A 19,199-nucleotide genomic window follows, 5' to 3' on the forward strand; every position below is an offset into this window, starting at 1 on the left:
TTATAACCTGCACTGGTATTTTTACATGTTTTCCGCGGTCCAACATGTGCCGTCTCTTTTTTTATCGACCAAGCTATGATACCTTGACCTCGGGGGGAGGCACTGCCACTGGCTCATTGTGTGATGCGGTACTTTTTGAATGGGGATCACTCTGAGATAACGTACGGGATCTACTGATTGCCGCGCACGTTGTCCTTTTCGATGTTCACGACTGAACAGGCGGCGGCAACGTTAAAGGAAGTACAGCACGAGAGGCATGCTGGCCCTCTCAACCACGCTTGATGTCTGTGCATAATATATTTCCATCAAGTTTCTCGAAAGCCGACTTCTTTTCCTCGTCAGGGACCAGGCGCTTTGGCGAGTTTGCCTGCGGGCTGGGACATCCCGGTAAACATATCCAATGGTCTTGTCGTGCTTAGACCATCTCGAACGTTCTTGCTCGTTCACTTCTCACGGAACCAGCACGTGGCTCTGAATGGACAAATTTCAAACCCCGCGAATCCTGACACGGTTCGGTACCATCTGTGGACTTTTGTGTCGTTCTTCATTGATGTCCATCGGTGGTGATCCGCTTCGAAATTTGGTACTCCTAAGAGGTGACTCTCATATAATCTAGTCAACCCACCCTAGGATCTCTTGCGATCTCGAAGCAAGGGATTTTTTCCCCAATGAGGCATGGCTGTTATCGATGGACGAAACGATGTTCTTATACCCGTTTGTTTGATAAGCCATGGAGGCAGAACAAACGTATGCGTACAGTGGTGGCCAAGATTCCGCCAGGACAGACGGACCAGACTCCTAAGAGACCGATCTCGTGCGGGCGCCGTCCTCCATCCATATCCTGTCCCATCAAAGCAGTCCCACAGGGGCCAACTTTTCCCAATGATCATGCCCGCTACGCCATCACATTTATCGAACATGTCAAAGGAAAACCATGTCGATGTGCAGTGCTTGGGGGCGCATACCGGTCTATCTGCGCCTTTTGTCATGATATCTTCTCTTCTGCGCGACACATCGAATGGAACTGTTCCATCTGGGCCTTGCCTGGTTATGGTACACGGGTACGGTCACAAGGTGGATTTTGGTTTGTCATCGCCTGTTGGTGCGCTTCTCTGGTGACTTTTTAATAGATGGCTGCGCTGTCGCGTGCGCATATACACGGATTTGAAGATCTCGAGACGTTTGTTCTAGTACGACTGACTAACTACGACTTGAGGTGTATATGAATCTCACTCATCAGTCACGTGAAATTGACCCTCTACCGAACACACAACCAAGGTGCGTTCATTCGCGCACATAACGCGGTTTCTTCTTTACGTGCCGTTGTCCCCTTTTTCCTCTCAACAGTACATGAGGCAGTGGTATTAGCGGAAAACACGAATGATGAACACGATGAACGGACTGGCATGGCAGACATAAGAATAGAGGCGCTAATGTGTATTCTGGAACTCTCCTCCAAGGGCGCCCCGTGGCTTCCTCGCTCGGCCGTGCTCATGGCCAGCGGTTATGCATCACTAAGCTCATATCAGCGTTAACGCCATCTCGGGGCGTAAGATCAAAAAGTCCTTTATTAAATTTCTAGAAGCCATTTCGGATTTGGCCGAGTGTCAGATGAAAGAAGAAGAAAAAAGGCGGGCTTCGAGAATATATGCGATCTTTAAGATTGGGAAACCATGGAATTTATTCACCTTTGCAGTTGTCGGCGGCGAGGTGATATACTGGATGACGAGAGTGATGGGAAGTGGACGAGAGTGGCTACTTATTCTCATGGATATAGGTCAGTCATATTTCACTTTGTGTGGTTTGGATGTTAATTGCATATTACCTCTCGGCTCCTCGACGCGATCGAACTATATTTTAATGGGACTGCTACGACAAAAGTCTGTGAGAGTCTCTTAGCTACCACGGAGCACCACGAAGACTTGGCCCTCCAGATATTGATCCACCACTCGTGAGCTACAGGACGGCCTTAGCGAATTCAATATCTTGGCGAGTCAAAAAAGGGGAACTTACAGCAACGTTGATTTGTTTGTGCACCAGGCACAAATCTTCAGGAACAATTTAGCTTCGATCTAAAGTCCATTAAAGAGAAGAGCACAAAGGCCACTTACAATCGAGGTAGGACATAGCGGCATTGTTCTGGTCTTCAATGAGCATATCACTAAATTCGATCTCCATACCGTCCATGTTTTGACGTGTGATCAGCATCTTCGGGACACGGCCGCGCTGTACATAGCGATGAGCCAAAATGTTGCGCACTTGGGCTGATAGACGCGTCTGTAGGGGTGGCAGCTGAACCTAAAACAAGAAAAGCGAATTGAGCATGTCACGTCCACTCTTTCCAAAGCTCGCTTGCTCGGGATAAACGAGTACTACTGACGGCAGAGGGGCTCAAATTTACGATGTCATCGACACCGAATAGGTCACTCAGGAGTTGTGGTGAGACACTTGATCCAATCCAAAAGATCGTGCATTCTTCGTTATCTGATTGACATAAAGTTGTGAGAAATCCTGAGCCTGGGCGCCGAATGATGAGTAACACACCGATCAGATATATGCCATGAGCTTCCATATACATATGACTGGTCCGCATCAGCGACGGTAATGATATGTCGCCTGCAGGATTTGGTAGGGCGATGGTTTCGTCAAGGTCATGCAGAGCGAGAAGTCGGGGATAAAGATGTTGCAGTGTGCTACGAACACCCATCGAAAGAAGCTTCTGAGCGTAATAATTGCGTACATCCGCGGACACGTTACGGCCTGGATCAAGAAGTACGAGAATTTGGAAAATGAAATGATACAGCAGGCAAAGAAGGAACGGACCTTTCAGAGGTTTAGTTTTCGATATGGCCAAGGCATATACCGGTAGTGCTCTGAACGCCTCAGGAATAATTAACTGCAGTGTAATACGTCTTTTCTAGCGATGGACATACTCGAATAGGAAAATCTGACCTGTGAAGGTGCCGTCGAAGCCGCACAGTTCCGTCGGTATCCAAGAAGAAGTGAAGAGCACTTTTCAGTCAACTCCTCTCTGATATGCGACATTCTACGGAAGCTCAGGTTGTATATGGCTATTGTAAAGCGTGATTCATCATCAACAGGTCAGCCTAGAGTGCCTGGGGGCAAGACTCACAGTCTCTTGCGAGATGACATACAACCGTATCCATATCTGCGTATCGAAATACCGTACCGGCCAATGACGCAACTTGAAGTGCTATGTTACACGTGCGAACGCGACGCTGTCCTGAAGTAGTCGTATATAAGACGGCACTCTGAAGGAAAGCATATTGTCGCTCGTCGAGAGTCCCAGAATGTTCTAAAGAGACCGAGATGGCTTTGTCGGAATCCATGATGCCCAATTCCAGATCAGTCACAGAACGTTCATGAAAGTTACCGTAATGCCTCGAGACGCGAAGTCCTGAAAATGCTTGAGACCTAGGAACTGCGTACAGCGCGGCGATGGGGAACGCACCATTGGAACAACGTATACGAATCAAACAATCGTACACTGTGGTCCTTGAAAACAGACGACGCAATTGGGAATCGAGGACAATGCCGTCACGAGAAGGATCAAACCGAGGATAAAAGAAAAGTTCGCCTCCCGTCGTCGAAGTCAAGATGCCTGTCACTTGCTCAACTTAACGTTATCGCCGACAACAGACCACGTACCAATTGAACCGACATCTATCGCTTTATTCATGCCCAGGAACATGCTAATGCCGATGCCATCCTCCGTGCACTCTTCTGCAACCTGTCTCCAGAATTGATTACGAGGCAAGAATAGTGTCTTTTCTTTGTCTGTTCCATATACGTCTGATTCACCTCCGAGTGGTTCCAGAGCACCGGGTCCTACAGTAGGCATCGTGCTCAGAAATAACACAATCTGCCCACCAGAATCTGCCTACATATCAACTCCATTAAGTAATCTATTGATACCGAAGGAGTAACGTTACCAGGGCCGCCAAACCACTTAGGATGGTAGAACCAAGAGCGACTTCCCGAATCAACGTATCCTCGTGACGGAGGGGCAAAGCTTCTAACAAATCTTCAATTAGACCCCTGAAAAGAAAAGAAAAATTACGCAACCTGATGAGCTAATAATACAACTTACCGTGATTCCATCGGATTTACGAAAAGTCCTTCTTTCAATGGTACAAAGATTTCTTCCAGATCAGACAGAATTATCATACTTGCTTGTCTTAGATTTGACTGATATAAAGAGTACCTCGAACACCGTTAGCATAGAGGCACGAAACTCGTGCAAGTGACTCACTGAGAGGTTATAGAAATGTAGGGTCGTGTCAAACGATAAGATAGCAATTTGACTACCCTGAGGAAAACAAGGTTCGAATGCGAGACCGTCCTCTGTGGTGCCTCCGAATAGCATGTCCCGAAGGGAAGCGCAACAAGAGCTTAAGAATCCAGAATGCATAGCCTCAGAAGAAACATCGAAAGCGAAGACGTAATTCATAGCCTGAGGTTCCCGTGGGGTACTCCGTGGAGGCTCTAGGGAAAAATAGGATGGTGCGAGTTTCGGTGGAGGAGGTGGTGCCCAGTACTCTTTGGGTACAGCGAAATCAACCGTTCCCTTGTTGAGTTCTGGACGCTGATAGTGGTCCAACCGCATCAGATTTGCATCCAGATTTGAGAAATAATCTTGGGAAACTGAACACGGCCCTCTGATTGTTAGGCTGATACAGTAAGCGTGAAAGATTGTGTACCTTCTGTCTCACAACCACATAAATTACATTTCCACTTGTTTCCGCCGGCTACCCATGTGCACCAAGGATTTATGTACCCTCTGCACTCCGCACAACGAGCTGGGCCTGTTTCACCACACTCGACCAGGGGAATTGCTTCTTCGCGAGAATCTTGATCTGCAAATGGCTGGAAAACGGCTGATAGGGGGATTTCGCATTCCCTAGCAAGATGAGAGGAGTTGGGGATGTTCCACGTAGACACGCGAACGAACTTTGGTGTTGAATTGCCTAGAACATAAATTTGATCTCGCTTGCTAGTACAGAGAGCTCATAGACAGACCTTGATCAATGGCAACAAAGTCTGTAGTTGAAAGGGGAGGATTGTTTCCAGGCATTGTCAAGTATGTTTTCCCTTCCCATTGCTCTCTGTCGGCTTCGATCGCATCTAACGGTGAAGGAATCTGACTGGGGTCTATGCGAGCGCGTAAACCTGGCAAATGGTGTCATTAGATATGGCACATTGACAGGAAGTGCAACATGCCCTTGTATGGTTCACCAGCGCTGTGCGGTGGTTGCGGAATGTGTCGTGGTTGGGCATACATAGAAATGACCGCTGCTTTGATGGTACAGCGCCGCTGTGGTGAGCGTTTATTCCAAACGTGTCGGCGCTGTATCCTGCCGAGCGTTATTTGCCAAAAGCTTCTGATCCAAACAACCACTGATCTGAACTGCCTTCAGCGTCTATTATCAACCTCTAAAATATGCATCTTTGATTTGCCCAGCTACTTTCTTCCAAGACGCTGTAGCGTTGCGTGGAGGTTTCTGTCGCGATGCATCTCACTTTTTCTTCTTCTGGTGAGTCATAACCGCGTGTCAAGGTGTCTTCGAGTCCAAAGAGACGCATAGTCATGTCGCATAAGCCCCGATTTAATACAGAAGGCAACCAATTAATACAAAGTGCTCTACATTATGCATACTTCGATATGTCATTCAGACCATCAAGACATTGCAAGAAACACCACGGTATGTGACTATCCTGCATAAACACAACAACTTCTGACATCTTTGAAAACCAAGCAGTCCTAAATAGACCACGACACGACTAATTTCAGAGAAAACGAAAGCTCCAGTTCTGCTCAACGACTTGCAGGATGTGAAAAGTCATCATTACCAGACTTTTCACCAAATGTAGACCCACTTGAACCATCAACAATAGGCAGCTCTACCGTTTCCGGACTCGAGTATGGTGCATTCAAAAACGATGCCTGCGCGAATTGCATAACCGACACCGCATCCATAGACCCAGACGGGTCGAAAGACGAATGTTCATCAATGGTTTCGTGATGATTCCAATTCCGTCTACTCGTCCACATTGTTGCAAAGACAACCCCCAAAATGGCCACGTAGTCATTGACAAGGAAGATGTAAGACGCAGTCGTATACGATGACCCCCATGCAAACAGGCTTATTGCGACCAAGTTTGCTATAACACTGTCCAATGATATCAGTTACAGTGCCAACATTTTCTCAAACGTTCACACTGACGGGAAAACAAAATTCTCTACAGCGATCAAAAGAGCAGCTCGAATACGTTGCAGAATACGGCCTGTGGATTTGGTAAGTCAGACGAGCCAATTTTTTACGCCCTCTTACTTACTATTTGGTGAAGTACGAGTTATAGTCATATCACGTTGGCACTTGCGTAGATTATACAGGAAGAGTGATGAAGCGTATCTACAGGGTTATGTTAGTATCCAAGTCTATCTGTGATCTAAACATGCTTACAGGCTGTCAAGTGTCTGCAAACAAAATTCGGTCAATGGGTAGCGTCTCTCACGACTCCAGGCGAATCCTGCAGCTAATAGGACGTTTGGACCATTGCCACTGGCGCTGGTGAATGAATGCAAGAACATCACCAGGGCAATGAATCGACCACATTTAATCAAAACCGGCAAAGCCAAGATCTTGACCAATTTTGTTGTTGGAGTGGTGCGCACTGGATAAAATGCAAGGAGCCGGAAGACTAGGATAGAGTCAATGAAAAGGGGAGGAACCACGGAAAATGCAACAGCAGCAGTTAAAAGGCTTTTCGACGTTTGTTCGAGTGGGTATAAGATTTGTTTCGTTCCAAGAGTGGCGTTGATACTGGCTTCACAGATACCACAGCAGCAGGCTAAGATATTAAGAATGAACACGGGGTGTCGTCTTATTTGGGGAGTGGAGAAGAAGAAGAGTGTGAGAATGAGTGGGACTAATGCTGCCCCCAAAGGAACGAGTACCAGAATGTAGGTCAGGGATGGCTGGATAATTGCAATGTAATTGAGACCAGGCGGAGGACTTGGGAGTACATCACTCATGTCCCTCAATACGATCCTGATGGTGTCGCTTGAGCTGAAGTCCCATTCATGATGGTTTTCTTGAATTGCACTGCACTGGGCGTCAAAGATGATGTGGCTATTGATCATCAGTGCCTCGACAACAAGATCAAAATCAATCACCCCTCCCCCTTTTACCCACGATGTCACAAATGATTAGTGAGTGCCTGTTATAATATTTCATTGTGCGGTCCACTCATCTCGTATATCTACACTTCTCTTCAGGGCTTTTCTCAACAAGACCACATCTCAAGCGATGTTTATAAGCCATCAATAAGTACAGAAAAAGACAAATCAGTATACGATACTATAACTAAGATATGCCATCAGACCCTAAATACATCGTGCGGGAGACATACGGTAAGTGCCAGTGATTTTCCTACGGACACGCGAGTCAGTGTTCGAAAAACAGTTATGTATAGACGATAATCAAGCACAAGTCAGAGGCAATTGCAAAGTACATCCATCCTCAATGAATTGCAGATATTGAAAAGTCGTTGTCATCCGAATTTTCACTAGTGAGGTCCGTTATTTTCTCCTCTTGCACCTCAAGTGTACACTGACCATCCGACACAGGTTGCTCTACCGTTCCCCCATTCGAGTGCGGTGCATCCAAAAATGGTGCATGCGCGAATCGCATTGCAGATATTGCAGCATTAGATCCAGACGGATCGAAAGATGAATGTCCATCAGTGCTCCCATGACGATTCCAATTCCGTCTACTCGCCCATACCGTCGCAAAGACGACTCCCAAAATGGACGTGTAGTCATCGACAAGGGTGAAGTAAGACGCAGTTGTAAAGGAGGATCCCGACGCAAACAAGCCTATCGCAATCAAGTTTGTAATAACACTGCAAAAGTATTAGTTGGACAACAAGCCTTTCTTAAAGATGGTACTCACGGAAAAATGAAATTTTCCACAGCAATCAAAAAAATATCCCGGATACGTCGTACAATATGGCCTATGAACCTGGTAAGCAAGATTTACCAACAATTTGCCCTTTTACTTACTATCTTTGGAAGTGCGAGTTATAGCCACATCACGTTGATACTGGTACAAATTGTAGAGGAAGATTGATGAGGAGTACCTGTGTGATTATATCAGTACAGCTATGATAATCATGAACTAGCCGCGCTCACAGGCTATCAAGTGTCTGCAAAGCAAATTCGGTCAACAGATAGGGTCTTTCATTGCCCCATGCTAACTCCGCGGCTAATTGGACTTTTGGAGCATGTCCGCTGGTAACGGTGAATGAATGCAAGAACAACACGACCATGCTGAACCGGCCACATTTAAACAAAGCCGGCAAAGCAAAAATTCTGATCAATTTTTCCGTAGGGGTAGTGTGTACTGGGTAAAATGCAAGGAGCCGGAACACTAGAATGGAGTCGATAAAAAGGGGTGGGACCAGTGCAAGTGCAAGGGCAGCAGTTAGAAGATTTTTCGGAGTGGGATCAAGTGGATATAGGATTAGTCTTGTTTCCAACACTCCATTGAGTGCCGCTTCGAATATTCCAAAACAGCAGGCCAATATATTCAGAATAAATACTGGGTGGCGTCGTGTTTGAGGGGAGGAGAAGACAAAGAGTGTGAGGATGAGGGGAACCATAGTTGCTCCTAAGGGCGTGAGTATGAGGATGAAATTGAGGGATGGCTCGATGGCGGCGATATAATTAAGGCCAGGAGGAGGGCTTGGAGGCAAGTCGCTCATATTGTTCAGCAATGTAACGTTAATCGTGGTGTTCAGACGACAAGCTCGAGCAGTTTATATAGCCTTGTCGCGAAATATTCTTTGAATGAAATATAGATGCTGTTGCAACTCATCAGCTTCAAATAGTAATATCGTCCCAGAATCTGCATCCCGTGTTGGGGAAATAGCTAGTGGATCAGCCGCAACAGTCATGCCCATGATTATGCATAGCAGAACATAGGGATGACACTAGATAGGGGAAGTAGTGAATATGTATTCCAATTCCTGTCTTGTATTTTCGCTTGAATCATCATAAACGCGGTGCACTGATTTTTTTTGTGAAGTTTTCTTGATAGGAGCATAGGTATATATACCACTTTTGATGAGATCTGCTTAGAACACAATAAATATGAACAGCTTGCACTGGCGCTAGGCACGCTCGAGGACTGCGAGTTGACAGTTGATCTGGCCAATCCGTCATTGTGTGAGTAACCTGTCATGGGGCGAGCGTTTTATACGCAGCGTCACTAAGTCACGGTTCTGTCGGGTTGCGATACGTTTTATACCCGTGCAGATGAAAGATCCTGGCCCAGGTATCCCAGTTTGGATCCGCGCGAATATGGTGCATCACGTGAGAGGCGTTGTTTGCCAGAAGCCTCTGATCCAAACAACGACCCATCTATAGTCCCTTTCAGGTCGTACGTAACAAAGGACAAGGCTCGTAGAATGCATTCGGTGACCCTTGCAACTTTTTAATATGTCTCTTTCAGGATATGCGTAAGAGTGACACAAATGTCTCAATCACAACCACGACCTGAGTCACGTCCTCAACTTTCTTCGACTCACAATGCTGGCCCACCATCAAACGCGATCCACAAAGGAGCTGACCTCATTGTTGCTCTGATTCAGGACGAAAGACAGCGCATCTCGGAGGACTCTCGCAGAGCCTATGCAGAACTTGAACGGAGACACATCGAGCTTCGGAACCAATCCAACTATACTTTTGAGCAGTCTGGTCGCCGAAAAGCAGAATTGGAGGCTGAGGTCCAACGTCTGAACGGTGATGCCGTCAATGCTGCTCAGACTGCTCGCCAAGCATTATCGGAAAGAGGAGAAGCTCTTCGGATTTCTACGCAGGCAAAGAATGATCTTGTGCAGCTAGCACAAGTCTTAGATCAATTTGGGATAATTGCTCGCAGCGGAGCACATGATTCCTTCGATGTTACTTTGGACGACAGGTGGAGTAGTCTACTTCGAGAAGGGAGAAAACAGGACGAAATCGGAGAGTCCAAAGGAGTAGAGTCCAGCACAGATGGGAAACTCGGGATAGTCAAAGAAGAAGATTTTGGTCCGCCGCCCAGTTCGCAAACAGCGCCCCTTGGATTTTTGCAGGAGCTGAAAAGAAATATCGAACGTGATCAAAAGACGATCGGAGCCTTGAGAGAAGAAATATCTTTACTGCAAGAGGAGAAAGGGACGATAAAGATTGTCACAGACAGGGCTATAGAAGAAGCCAATGCTGTCGTACAACTGCGAGATACAGAGGTGAAAGAATTACAGGCTCAGTTGACAGCTTCACGAGAAGAGATCGAGCGGCTGAAATCAATGCCTCCGCCCAAACCTACTACAACTCAACGAGGTGATTGCATATCTTTTCTTGATTAATCACTATCTTGAATTCGTTGATTCTAGAAGTGCAAACCATGAGCACGCCTACGACACAAAAGCCCCAGCTTTCTATGACTTCTTTATCGGCTATGTCCATTTCTCGCGCCGAGAAACATAAAGAAGCTGATATACAAGGTGTAACTCCAACGACTCACCTTAACAAAGAACTCGCCCCGCCCACTTTGAAGATTGGCAAAAAACTTGGTTTGTGCCTGCAGGTTTATCTTAACATTACGCTCAAAAGTTTTGTATCAAACAGCTGTAAAAACCAGTTCTCTCAAACGACCCAACAAGGATGCAGACGATATTAAAGCATCGAAGAAAGCCAGGACATCTCTAGATTCAAAATCCACTCCATCTTCGCTTAGTATTTCAAGCAAAGCTGACGATGACAGTCGTCCCAAGGGAAATAACCAGACTAACATCAGCCTTAGCAGAAGAGGGGGCAAAGGGACGTATCAGATATTCACTCCTCAAACCTCGCCTTCACCGGAACCACAGCCACAACCTGGGTCTGGAGTGAATTATGATGGTGACTCTCAGACAACTGAAACTTCTGGAAATCAGACTAAACCTGGTTCATCCTCTACTACTTCCCCTGAAGATGCGCTTGTAGTTTTTCCTTTCAGGAAACACCTGCGCGAATCAGATTTCGTCAAGCCCAGGCTTATATCCAATCCGCAGTCCATCTCTGAGCGGAGTGGTAAGTCATAAAGAGTATATTTATAAGGTACCACTACTGATTGCCACAGATAAAAAAGCAGAATCTTCATCGAGCAAAAGCCAGGCAGGGGCCGATTCTGGAAAAGTTTCGAATTCACCGTCGGTAAAGTCTACAGGAACCTCCAGTGACAAACTCCAAGCTTCATCGAAATCTGTTAATAAAACGCCTACCTCACTACCCAATGGTATGTTTCATGCCCTCAAACTCATTCTCATGAAGCTCACACACACTGGCAGGAGCCCCTACCTCCTTGTTGTCTAAAATAAAATTTACGAAATCAAATATGGGAAAGGGCTAGGGTGCTATGTCGATAAAGGTATCAAATACCAATGCTACCGCACCATCGTCCGTTGAGAAGTCACCGCGAAATCCTAACCCCCCCGCGCCCAACCCTTGACGAGAAGACTCCTAGCGATGCCATGTTAGTCACCAGACATTGCCCATTAGCATGAAGAAAACTAGTATCGCCAGCATTGACACCAAGGCGACGTGATACAGGCGAGTGGGTGAAAGACTTCAATCGAAGGGGTTTACAGCCATCAAATGGTACTTTATTGGAGCATCGACGAGAGATATCAACGACACATGATATCTTTCGTCTCATTTACTTATACAGACTCACAGTCGGGGCTCTCCGGGAGGGTCCTATTTTGGTGTTCTGGGAGACGTCCATTGGGAAGGACATCAGTTTCAAGTTGGTTGAAGCGCTTAAACGAGACTGAAAAGGTTTATGCACAGCCACACATTTACTACAGTTGCTACTTGACCATCATTTCCATGATTCTTGACCGGCTCACAAGGCTCTTCGTAGCCCGGCGCTAGAGTATATAACTTATGTATACCTGTCTATCTAAAAGTCTCTGCTGAAACATTGTCTTGTCTATTGGCGATTACTTGAAAACAACGAAATGACCTCCACAGACGATAATCTTACGCTTTGCCATCCTCGACCGTCGTCTGGTCAGAACCCCAACCAAGCTATTGTGGTGGTCTCCCCGACGCCCAGTAAACTACCACCCAACCATGTATTGATCAAGGTCGACCGCTTTGGTTTTTCTGCGAACAATGTCACCTACCAGGCATTGGGCGAGGCGCCGCATTTTCGGTATGTGGAATATGATTTAACGGTCAACGCCATCCTTTGATTTGTCTATCAAGATACTTTGACTTCCATCCTACGCCTGAGATAGAGGGTGTTTCTCCTAAAACACACGGGATTACACCTGTGTGGGGCTTTGGCACAGTGGTCAAATCTTCGCACCCAAAGATTCACATTGGGGAGCGAGTGTATGGATACCTTTCCCCGTCGCGATATCTTTTACTGCCAGTCTCTCCTTCCGACGTGAATAAATACGCATTTTCAGTGCCTAGACCACATCTCCCTGCTGGTAAATTTTTTCTTTCTCATTTTATCTACTAGATGCTTATTTGCTCTACGACATTAGATCGACGGCCGTACAACCAGATCACCCGGTGCTCATCAGACCCACTGTATAACTCTTCACCTGCGGTAGAAGATCTCACCATGCTGTACCGTCCACTCTTTTGGACGTCATTCTGGTGCGAAGATTGGCTATTCAGGTCAGGCTATGGTGGAGGAGCAACCCGGATCTTGATATCATCTGCGTCTTCCAAGACTGCATTTTGCCTTGCGTATCTCATTCGAAAGCGTATAAAGAGCGCGGTGCTGCCAGGCACGAGAATTGTTGGACTCACGTCACGGAAGAATGTCGATTTTACTAGGCGCCTATCACTTTATGACGACGTTCTGGACTATGATTCGTTTATTTCCTCATCTGTAATGCGTCTTGGAGGTGACAAGTGGGTGTACGCCGACGTCGCGGGGAATGATTCGCTGAACAGTAACGTCTTCTCTCATTTTGGCGACGGCGGACATCTGGTGAAGAGCGTCGCCCTGGGCTTGACGAATTTGTCGCCTTCCTCTCCTGGAGCATCTTCTACAAAATGGTCAAAGAATGAGTTCCAAAAAGATACCAAGCCCCACAGGCCAAGCGACTTGGAGCAGTTTTTCATGCCGGAATGGCTTGCTGTGCGCAGGAACGAGCTTTCTGTTGCTGAGATAACGGGCATGCAGAAGATTGCTTGGAATGATTTGATGAGGGACTGTGTCAACTGGGTGACATTGTGCCGCGTTTGCGGGCGTGAAGATGTCAAAAGGGCGTATGATGACGTTGTCAAGCGGGGTCTTGGCCCTGAGGAGGGTCTCATTTGGAGTTTATGGGAGGGACAGAATGCGAAAGATGAGTCTTCACCCTCACCAAAGCTTTAAATGATTGTGGATAGGCGTCCAATGGCAGAATTATTGCGTTGTCGTCTTCAATGCCTAGTTTCTGACTTGATTTATTTCTTGCGCTGGCTATGATATCAGAGTAGTACCACTGGTATCGCCCTGCTATCTGTAACATATTTACTCCAAGCCCCTTTACTCCACTATGCAATTGTCAACGATCGGTATACACATGTATGATCCGGTATTGGACCAGCGGTGCCGAGACATGTCAACGCTCGGGGCCAAAGAAATGGGTCATCTTTTTTTTTGAGATGAGGCTGCCCCGAGCTCTTTCTACGTTTTTCTTTGCTCTTCACCACAACGTTCCAGAAAGTTGCAGCTTCAAGCTGATAAGAACACTGGGCTCAAGCTCTAGCGGAATATCTCATACCCCGGGGCCATTCAAGTTAACCTTTCCAAGTGCGCTTTCCCCATAGCTTGAACTATTACCACCAACATGGACCAAGTCATCCCTGGGCTTTGGATTGGTGGTCTCGCAAATGCACTTGACGTGGAAGGGCTAAAGGCGAGGAATATACATAGTATTGTGACAGCTATGCGGGGAAAAATCACCATACACGCCGTATGTCCCATATGTCTCTCATCCCCGATTACTAACTGAGATGGACTGGATGAGTTAGACGTTCACTACTCACCAAATCAACATCGACGATAGCGCAGAGGAGGATGTATTGGTACATTTCTTGCCCTCGATTTCATTTATACAACAAGAGTTAGATAAGGGATGGGGTGTTTTAGTACATTGTCAGGCTGGGATCAGTGCGTTTATTCATGTTCCTGATACCAATGTTCTGGATTCATCTCTCCTTGTTTATTCATAATTGACTTAGGTCGCAGTGCAACAATCGTAGCAGCCTATCTGATGCACTCCCTCAAAATAGATCCAACCGGTGCATTGGATATGATCAGGCAAGTGCGGCCGCATGTCGAGTAAGTGCTCTCGAGAATACCACAGTTTAATATCTCGAAACGGACTTTGCACGTACTATCAGACCAAACGAGGGGTTTGTGGAACAATTAGATGTGTTTCACAAGGCCTCTTATCAATTTACCCGTCGGGATAAGGCTATCAGGATGTTCTATATGGAGAGGACAGTTGGAGAGATTATGAGTAAGTACCCCAGATCAGGATGATCGTGTCATCTTCCCCGCAGTCTAATATCTAATCTAATCGATTCGATTGTGACTTTTACGTATTTGCATCCCTTTGGCTAACTATGTTATGTCCCTTTTCTAGATGGCAGTGGTTCACTACCAGAAATTGACATGTTCGCAGACCATCCACACACGCCTTCCGAGTCAGTGCCGGCGACACCTGTCCGGCCCAGTCGTCGTATACGATGTAAGATGTGCAGGTACGCCCTTCGAAATCAGTGACTTAAATCTATGATCTCAATATAATCCACTTGCAGACGAGAACTGGCCACTCGGGAGCACATGCTCGATCATGGGCAGTTGGGTCCTTCTACACCAGCCGTACCTTCACTCACTCCTGCTGGCTCACGACGACCGTCCATGAATGATTATCTGCAGCAGCCCGGCGCTGGCTCCCGACGTTCATCGGCGAGTCTGAATGTTTCAATCTCGCGGCGCCCATCAACGGGCCAGCCGCGCTCGGGAATTGGCTCTGGGTCGAATGGGGCTGTTGAAGGACGGCCAGCGGGGCTGCTAGCACCTGGAGATCGTGGGATACTGGAGTCGCTGTCGATGTCTGCGTTGGAGACTGAGGATGAGCCGGATATGGACGATACTCAGGAAGGTGGTATACCTAATGGGAACGGGCATGGAAACGGTAGTATGTCGAGACGATCTTCAGGAGCTGATACAAGGCCTTTCAAACCCTCACCGCTCTCCATGGAAGGTATCGGCCGAGATCTATCAGACGCACTCGATGCCCTCACTTCTCCAAACCAAGAAGAGGAAGCAGAGAAGGATTCAAACCCTCTTGGTCCACCACAAAACTTGGAGATCGCCTCTCGAGCTTCTTTCTCCCAAGATCAGCCTTCGGTGGCTGCTCCTCCACCTTCAGCGGCGATGAGCCAGTTTACAAGCCCTACGGATCTCGCCGCGCAATTATTCGCTAATCCGAAACTGGCGGGTCTTCGTTCACCAGGAGGTACAGGCCCGCCTACTATGTCTAATGGGAGTGCAGGAGGAGTTGGGAGAGTGGCGGTGAGCCCGCCTATACTTGTGAACCCAAAATGTTCGGGATACTTCGTAGAACCTGTAAGTCCCCTCCCTTTCTGTTTCAAAATGATCCTTATACCAATCACGCTGATTCCTTCCTATGAATGGCTTGTAGATGAAATGGATGGAGCCATTCCTCGAGTCTGGTGCCTTGGGTGGCAAAATCATATGTCCAAACAAGAAATGTGGTGCAAAATTAGGAAACTACGATTGGGCGGGCGTGTGTTGTAGTTGTAAAGAATGGGTGACCCCCGTGAGCTCACGCTTTACTTTCACTCTGTTTCTTTGGGATGCTGACTTGGTGATTAGGGTTTTTGCATACATCGATCCAAGGTGGATGAAATAGCATAAGGAATATCTATTTTATCAGTATATGGTACTGTCTCGATTTCCCTGTGATTCCCCAAGAGGAGTATTTGTTGGATGGAAGGAACGAAAAGCTAGCTATCGCTGTTGATTTCTTGGTTGGTTGTTGATTACACTTTTGCAATGCGTTTTGCCACGAGTCCACCATAACTTGTTCAATGGTGCCGTTTCGGATACGACGTTCTTTATTCAAGTTGCCACTGTTCGCCGAGTTCATTGTCTGCATTGTATGCCAGCGAGATTGGGGAGCGCAATCATGTAACTTGGGTTTGCCTCTAGATGGGCAGTGATCTGGCCACCTGCAATCGAGTCACTGTCCCACAAGTATGCTCTTGAGCCACATGATGGATATTGAGAGGCAAGCGCAAGCGGGGGAATAGTATCTAAGTAGAAGCGGGCGTGCTGTTTCATGATCATTGTTCTAACTAATCATAGATGTGGTCGACTCTTTCGAATGCTACTGTGCAGCCCAATGAGCCCATTGCCCTTGAAAACTCCCGGCTTGCAGTATGGTCTCTTCGTTTGAGTGTGAGTTTATGCATCTACAAAAGTTCCTTCCTTCACATTTCATTAGCGTAGTAATAAAATATAATAAAACCAGTAAGCCAATGAAACTTTCTATCTCTCCATGAAATATGATGCTAATACAAACAACAGTAACAATACACTAAAAAGCTAGCAATACATACTCTTTCTTTTCGTCATAACAATTGTATAAAGTCCAATCCAGTGCAGGTGATTATACTTCCATAGCAGATGGATGGGATGACGGTCTCCGCGAGCTTGGGCCCTTGACGATACGATATGGGTGGATGCGCGAGCCGCGGGCGAGCGGGCGCTGGGGATGGCGAAGTTCCTGTAGGGCGGGGCCGACGAGGAGAAGTGCCGTCTGACCAGAGGCGGTTGCGCCATCTGAAGACGTTTTTGAGACAGGGGACACGACGACAACGGCATCGGCTGAGTCAAGATCTGTGGGGACAAGCCGGAGTTTCGTGGTGGGGTGTTGAGATTTCGGAGAAGGGGAAGGGGAGGTGCATGCGGTAGAAGAGGAGAAAGTGGAGAAGTTGGAAGATGTGGATGGTGCGGGGGAGGGTGTGCGAGAGGATGAGGAAGATGAGGTGGACACCTGACGTGTGGGGCGTTGTCTGTGGTGTGTGGGTGTGCGCAGACGTGAAAATGTCTGTTTCAAGCACGATGAGACGCAATAGAACGAAGGCGAAGGCGAAACAAACAAACCTGACGATTGAATTCATAAGAGTCATATAATTCGTGAATACGTGGTAATTGTGTTTTTCCGATGGGAAGATCAAGTGTGTGCAACGGGGGGAGGGTGGGACGAGAAGAGCTAGAAGGAGCATTGCAGTAAGCGATCATTGTGAATGGTATCGGTGGTATCGGTTGGAGGTAAGTGCGAGAGTATATTTGAGAGAAAGTGATAACAAATGATCTTCAGCTAGCTGAAAGACGATATTCCACCGGGATGTTGATTTCAAGGATGCCTGCCTTGAGTAGAGTGAATATATGTGAAATGTGAAACAGAAGCTTGCTGGGTATAAGAGATGAAGTGGATGAAACAGAGGAAACGGAATGAGAGAACCGGGGAAAGGCGAGACATGCTTTATATTAGCACAGAGCAAGGAAAGAATCACTTACGCGTATCATGAATTCGAGACAGTGGGACATTGTGGAATGCTTTGGCGAGAAATGAGCGAAATGCTATAGTCTAACGAGAACGGATTCGAATTGCATTGTGCAAAACAAAAGAATCAATGTGGCGCATGTCTGTTTGCCTGCGTTTGGCTCCCATTCGGAGTGTCAACTTTTCATACATTGTTGTGGTTTATCGCACTGGCTTCTTTCATAAGCGACTCATACGTACAACGTAAAGCAAATATTCGCAGTGTATGCGAGTCACTGTCTTTTTTGTCGAACTTTTGAGTGGGAAGAAAGTGGTATTCTATACATTGCTGACAGTTTGCCACAGTTTATCTATTTCCTTTTCCGGTAAGCAGGATTGACGGAACAAAGAAAATTTGTGGGTGAATGGTAGTGTAGCGTTCAGTGTACAGTACCACCATGGCAGAACCAACGCCCAAGCTCAGAATAGTGAGAACATACATTGTTTCATTACTATGATGGCCCCTCTAATCTTACAACATGATGCAGATGAAAGGCGCAGATCAAGATCTGTCCGCCGCCACCTACCAAATATTCGACGAGTCGCACACGATGGGCAACGCTCTGCGATGGATGCTCATGAAGAAGTGAGTTCTTTGCTTGCTGTTTTAGGCACTCAAAGGCGCGGAAGCTGATGGTAGTATCAATCGTAGCCCAAAAGTGGAGTTTTGCGGGTATAGGTACGTCTTTTTTGTTGCCGGTTTTCCTTTGTTCTCTTCAATCTCAATGTATCCCTGGCCTCGTGCCCACGTCTTTACATGTGGTCTTGCTGTGTGTTACCTTTGGCTTGTCAATCGCCCTTTCATCTTGACCTACCCTTTTGTTTGTGATATCTCGATGATTAATGTCCATCTTTGATACAGCGTGCCGCATCCCTCGGAAAATCTCATCCAACTGCGGATACAGATGTACGGTATGTAGTCCTTCCCTTTCTACCCTCTCTCGTTCGTGGAGACTCGAAGGAGTTGAACCGACATATGACCAGATAAACTCTCATCCCTCACCGCACTCCTCGAGGCACTCGACAACCTGGATGGCCTATGTGTTGCCATCCACGACAAATACGGCGAAAGCCTCGCTTCAGGGGACTATGAGCGTTGGGAAGAGAGAAGCTAGCTTTGTATGCTCTGTTCACATATCTTCCTCTTATTTTTTTTTTGCCAAATGGTTTGATTTACGATGCCGTATGTTGTATTGTTTTACTCGCACTGAGGTTGGCTCAACGTTGATTTCCTGACCAAAATTTTCATTGTCATGCGGCTTTCCCAAAAGCCAGTCTTTCGTGCAGCTTCCCACAGTAGCCCGTCTCCATAACTATCCGACGCTGGGACAGGGCCATTATTACGCCAATAATTCAGGTGTCTTTAGAGAACGATACTATTCGTTGTGGTTTCGGTGGCTTCACAGTCGTAAAAAGTGCTTCATCTGACTATTTACGCACTTGTGTTTGGACCGGGGCAATAGTACTGTAGCAGTGCAAAGCCAGCGCAAGGGAATATA

The 19,199-nt window shown here is 46.8% G+C and overlaps 8 protein-coding genes across 8 annotated transcripts; 4 read left to right on the forward strand and 4 right to left on the reverse strand.

Moving 5' to 3' along the window:
• Positions 1 to 1,780: 1,780 nt before the first annotated feature.
• SERLADRAFT_445350 (uncharacterized protein) lies at positions 1,781 to 5,367 on the reverse strand (the record flags this gene model as incomplete). The annotated part of the gene is made up of 16 exons (XM_007313735.1): positions 1,781 to 1,956; positions 2,014 to 2,048; positions 2,112 to 2,298; positions 2,381 to 2,484; positions 2,545 to 2,760; positions 2,824 to 2,896; positions 2,953 to 3,071; positions 3,134 to 3,418; positions 3,473 to 3,622; positions 3,670 to 3,901; positions 3,954 to 4,059; positions 4,112 to 4,209; positions 4,274 to 4,665; positions 4,722 to 4,988; positions 5,041 to 5,190; positions 5,242 to 5,367. The coding sequence occupies 16 exons, from the start codon at positions 5,300 to 5,302 to the stop codon at positions 1,900 to 1,902; spliced, it is 2,532 nt and encodes an 843-aa protein (XP_007313797.1).
• Positions 5,368 to 5,718: 351 nt separating this feature from the next.
• SERLADRAFT_359531 (uncharacterized protein) lies at positions 5,719 to 8,787 on the reverse strand (the record flags this gene model as incomplete). Its single annotated transcript, XM_007313736.1, has 4 exons — positions 5,719 to 6,191; positions 6,246 to 6,306; positions 8,087 to 8,163; positions 8,216 to 8,787. 4 exons carry the CDS (start codon positions 8,785 to 8,787, stop codon positions 5,837 to 5,839), a joined length of 1,065 nt encoding a protein of 354 aa, XP_007313798.1.
• Positions 8,788 to 9,558: 771 nt separating this feature from the next.
• SERLADRAFT_433537 (uncharacterized protein) lies at positions 9,559 to 11,456 on the forward strand (the record flags this gene model as incomplete). Its single annotated transcript, XM_007313737.1, has 5 exons — positions 9,559 to 10,405; positions 10,459 to 10,638; positions 10,694 to 11,137; positions 11,187 to 11,342; positions 11,395 to 11,456. The coding sequence occupies 5 exons, from the start codon at positions 9,559 to 9,561 to the stop codon at positions 11,454 to 11,456; spliced, it is 1,689 nt and encodes a 562-aa protein (XP_007313799.1).
• Positions 11,457 to 12,020: 564 nt separating this feature from the next.
• On the forward strand, positions 12,021 to 13,715 carry SERLADRAFT_457478 (uncharacterized protein; the record flags this gene model as incomplete). The annotated part of the gene is made up of 3 exons (XM_007313738.1): positions 12,021 to 12,263; positions 12,317 to 12,546; positions 12,604 to 13,715. The coding sequence occupies 3 exons, from the start codon at positions 12,067 to 12,069 to the stop codon at positions 13,446 to 13,448; spliced, it is 1,272 nt and encodes a 423-aa protein (XP_007313800.1).
• A 190-nt stretch (positions 13,716 to 13,905) lies between these two features.
• SERLADRAFT_433539 (uncharacterized protein) lies at positions 13,906 to 16,007 on the forward strand (the record flags this gene model as incomplete). The annotated part of the gene is made up of 8 exons (XM_007313739.1): positions 13,906 to 14,031; positions 14,090 to 14,228; positions 14,300 to 14,399; positions 14,462 to 14,580; positions 14,707 to 14,824; positions 14,882 to 15,695; positions 15,772 to 15,909; positions 15,966 to 16,007. 8 exons carry the CDS (start codon positions 13,906 to 13,908, stop codon positions 16,005 to 16,007), a joined length of 1,596 nt encoding a protein of 531 aa, XP_007313801.1.
• A 14-nt stretch (positions 16,008 to 16,021) lies between these two features.
• Positions 16,022 to 16,423, reverse strand: SERLADRAFT_378615 (uncharacterized protein; the record flags this gene model as incomplete). The annotated part of the gene is made up of 2 exons (XM_007313740.1): positions 16,022 to 16,343; positions 16,392 to 16,423. A coding segment is annotated over one exon (226 nt), but the record flags the coding sequence as incomplete, so codon positions are not given.
• A 135-nt stretch (positions 16,424 to 16,558) lies between these two features.
• Positions 16,559 to 17,758, reverse strand: SERLADRAFT_457489 (uncharacterized protein; the record flags this gene model as incomplete). Its single annotated transcript, XM_007313741.1, has 3 exons — positions 16,559 to 17,202; positions 17,259 to 17,525; positions 17,676 to 17,758. 2 exons carry the CDS (start codon positions 17,378 to 17,380, stop codon positions 16,698 to 16,700), a joined length of 627 nt encoding a protein of 208 aa, XP_007313803.1.
• Positions 17,759 to 17,958: 200 nt separating this feature from the next.
• On the forward strand, positions 17,959 to 18,945 carry SERLADRAFT_378617 (uncharacterized protein; the record flags this gene model as incomplete). Its single annotated transcript, XM_007313742.1, is given in 6 exon segments — positions 17,959 to 17,995; positions 18,015 to 18,128; positions 18,189 to 18,286; positions 18,353 to 18,379; positions 18,563 to 18,612; positions 18,685 to 18,945. 5 exon segments carry the CDS (start codon positions 18,099 to 18,101, stop codon positions 18,813 to 18,815), a joined length of 336 nt encoding a protein of 111 aa, XP_007313804.1.
• Positions 18,946 to 19,199: the final 254 nt, after the last annotated feature.

Source organism: Serpula lacrymans (assembly GCF_000218685.1).
Source record: "Serpula lacrymans var. lacrymans S7.9 unplaced genomic scaffold SERLAscaffold_2, whole genome shotgun sequence".
In the NCBI taxonomy this organism is placed as follows: domain Eukaryota; kingdom Fungi; phylum Basidiomycota; class Agaricomycetes; order Boletales; family Serpulaceae; genus Serpula; species Serpula lacrymans.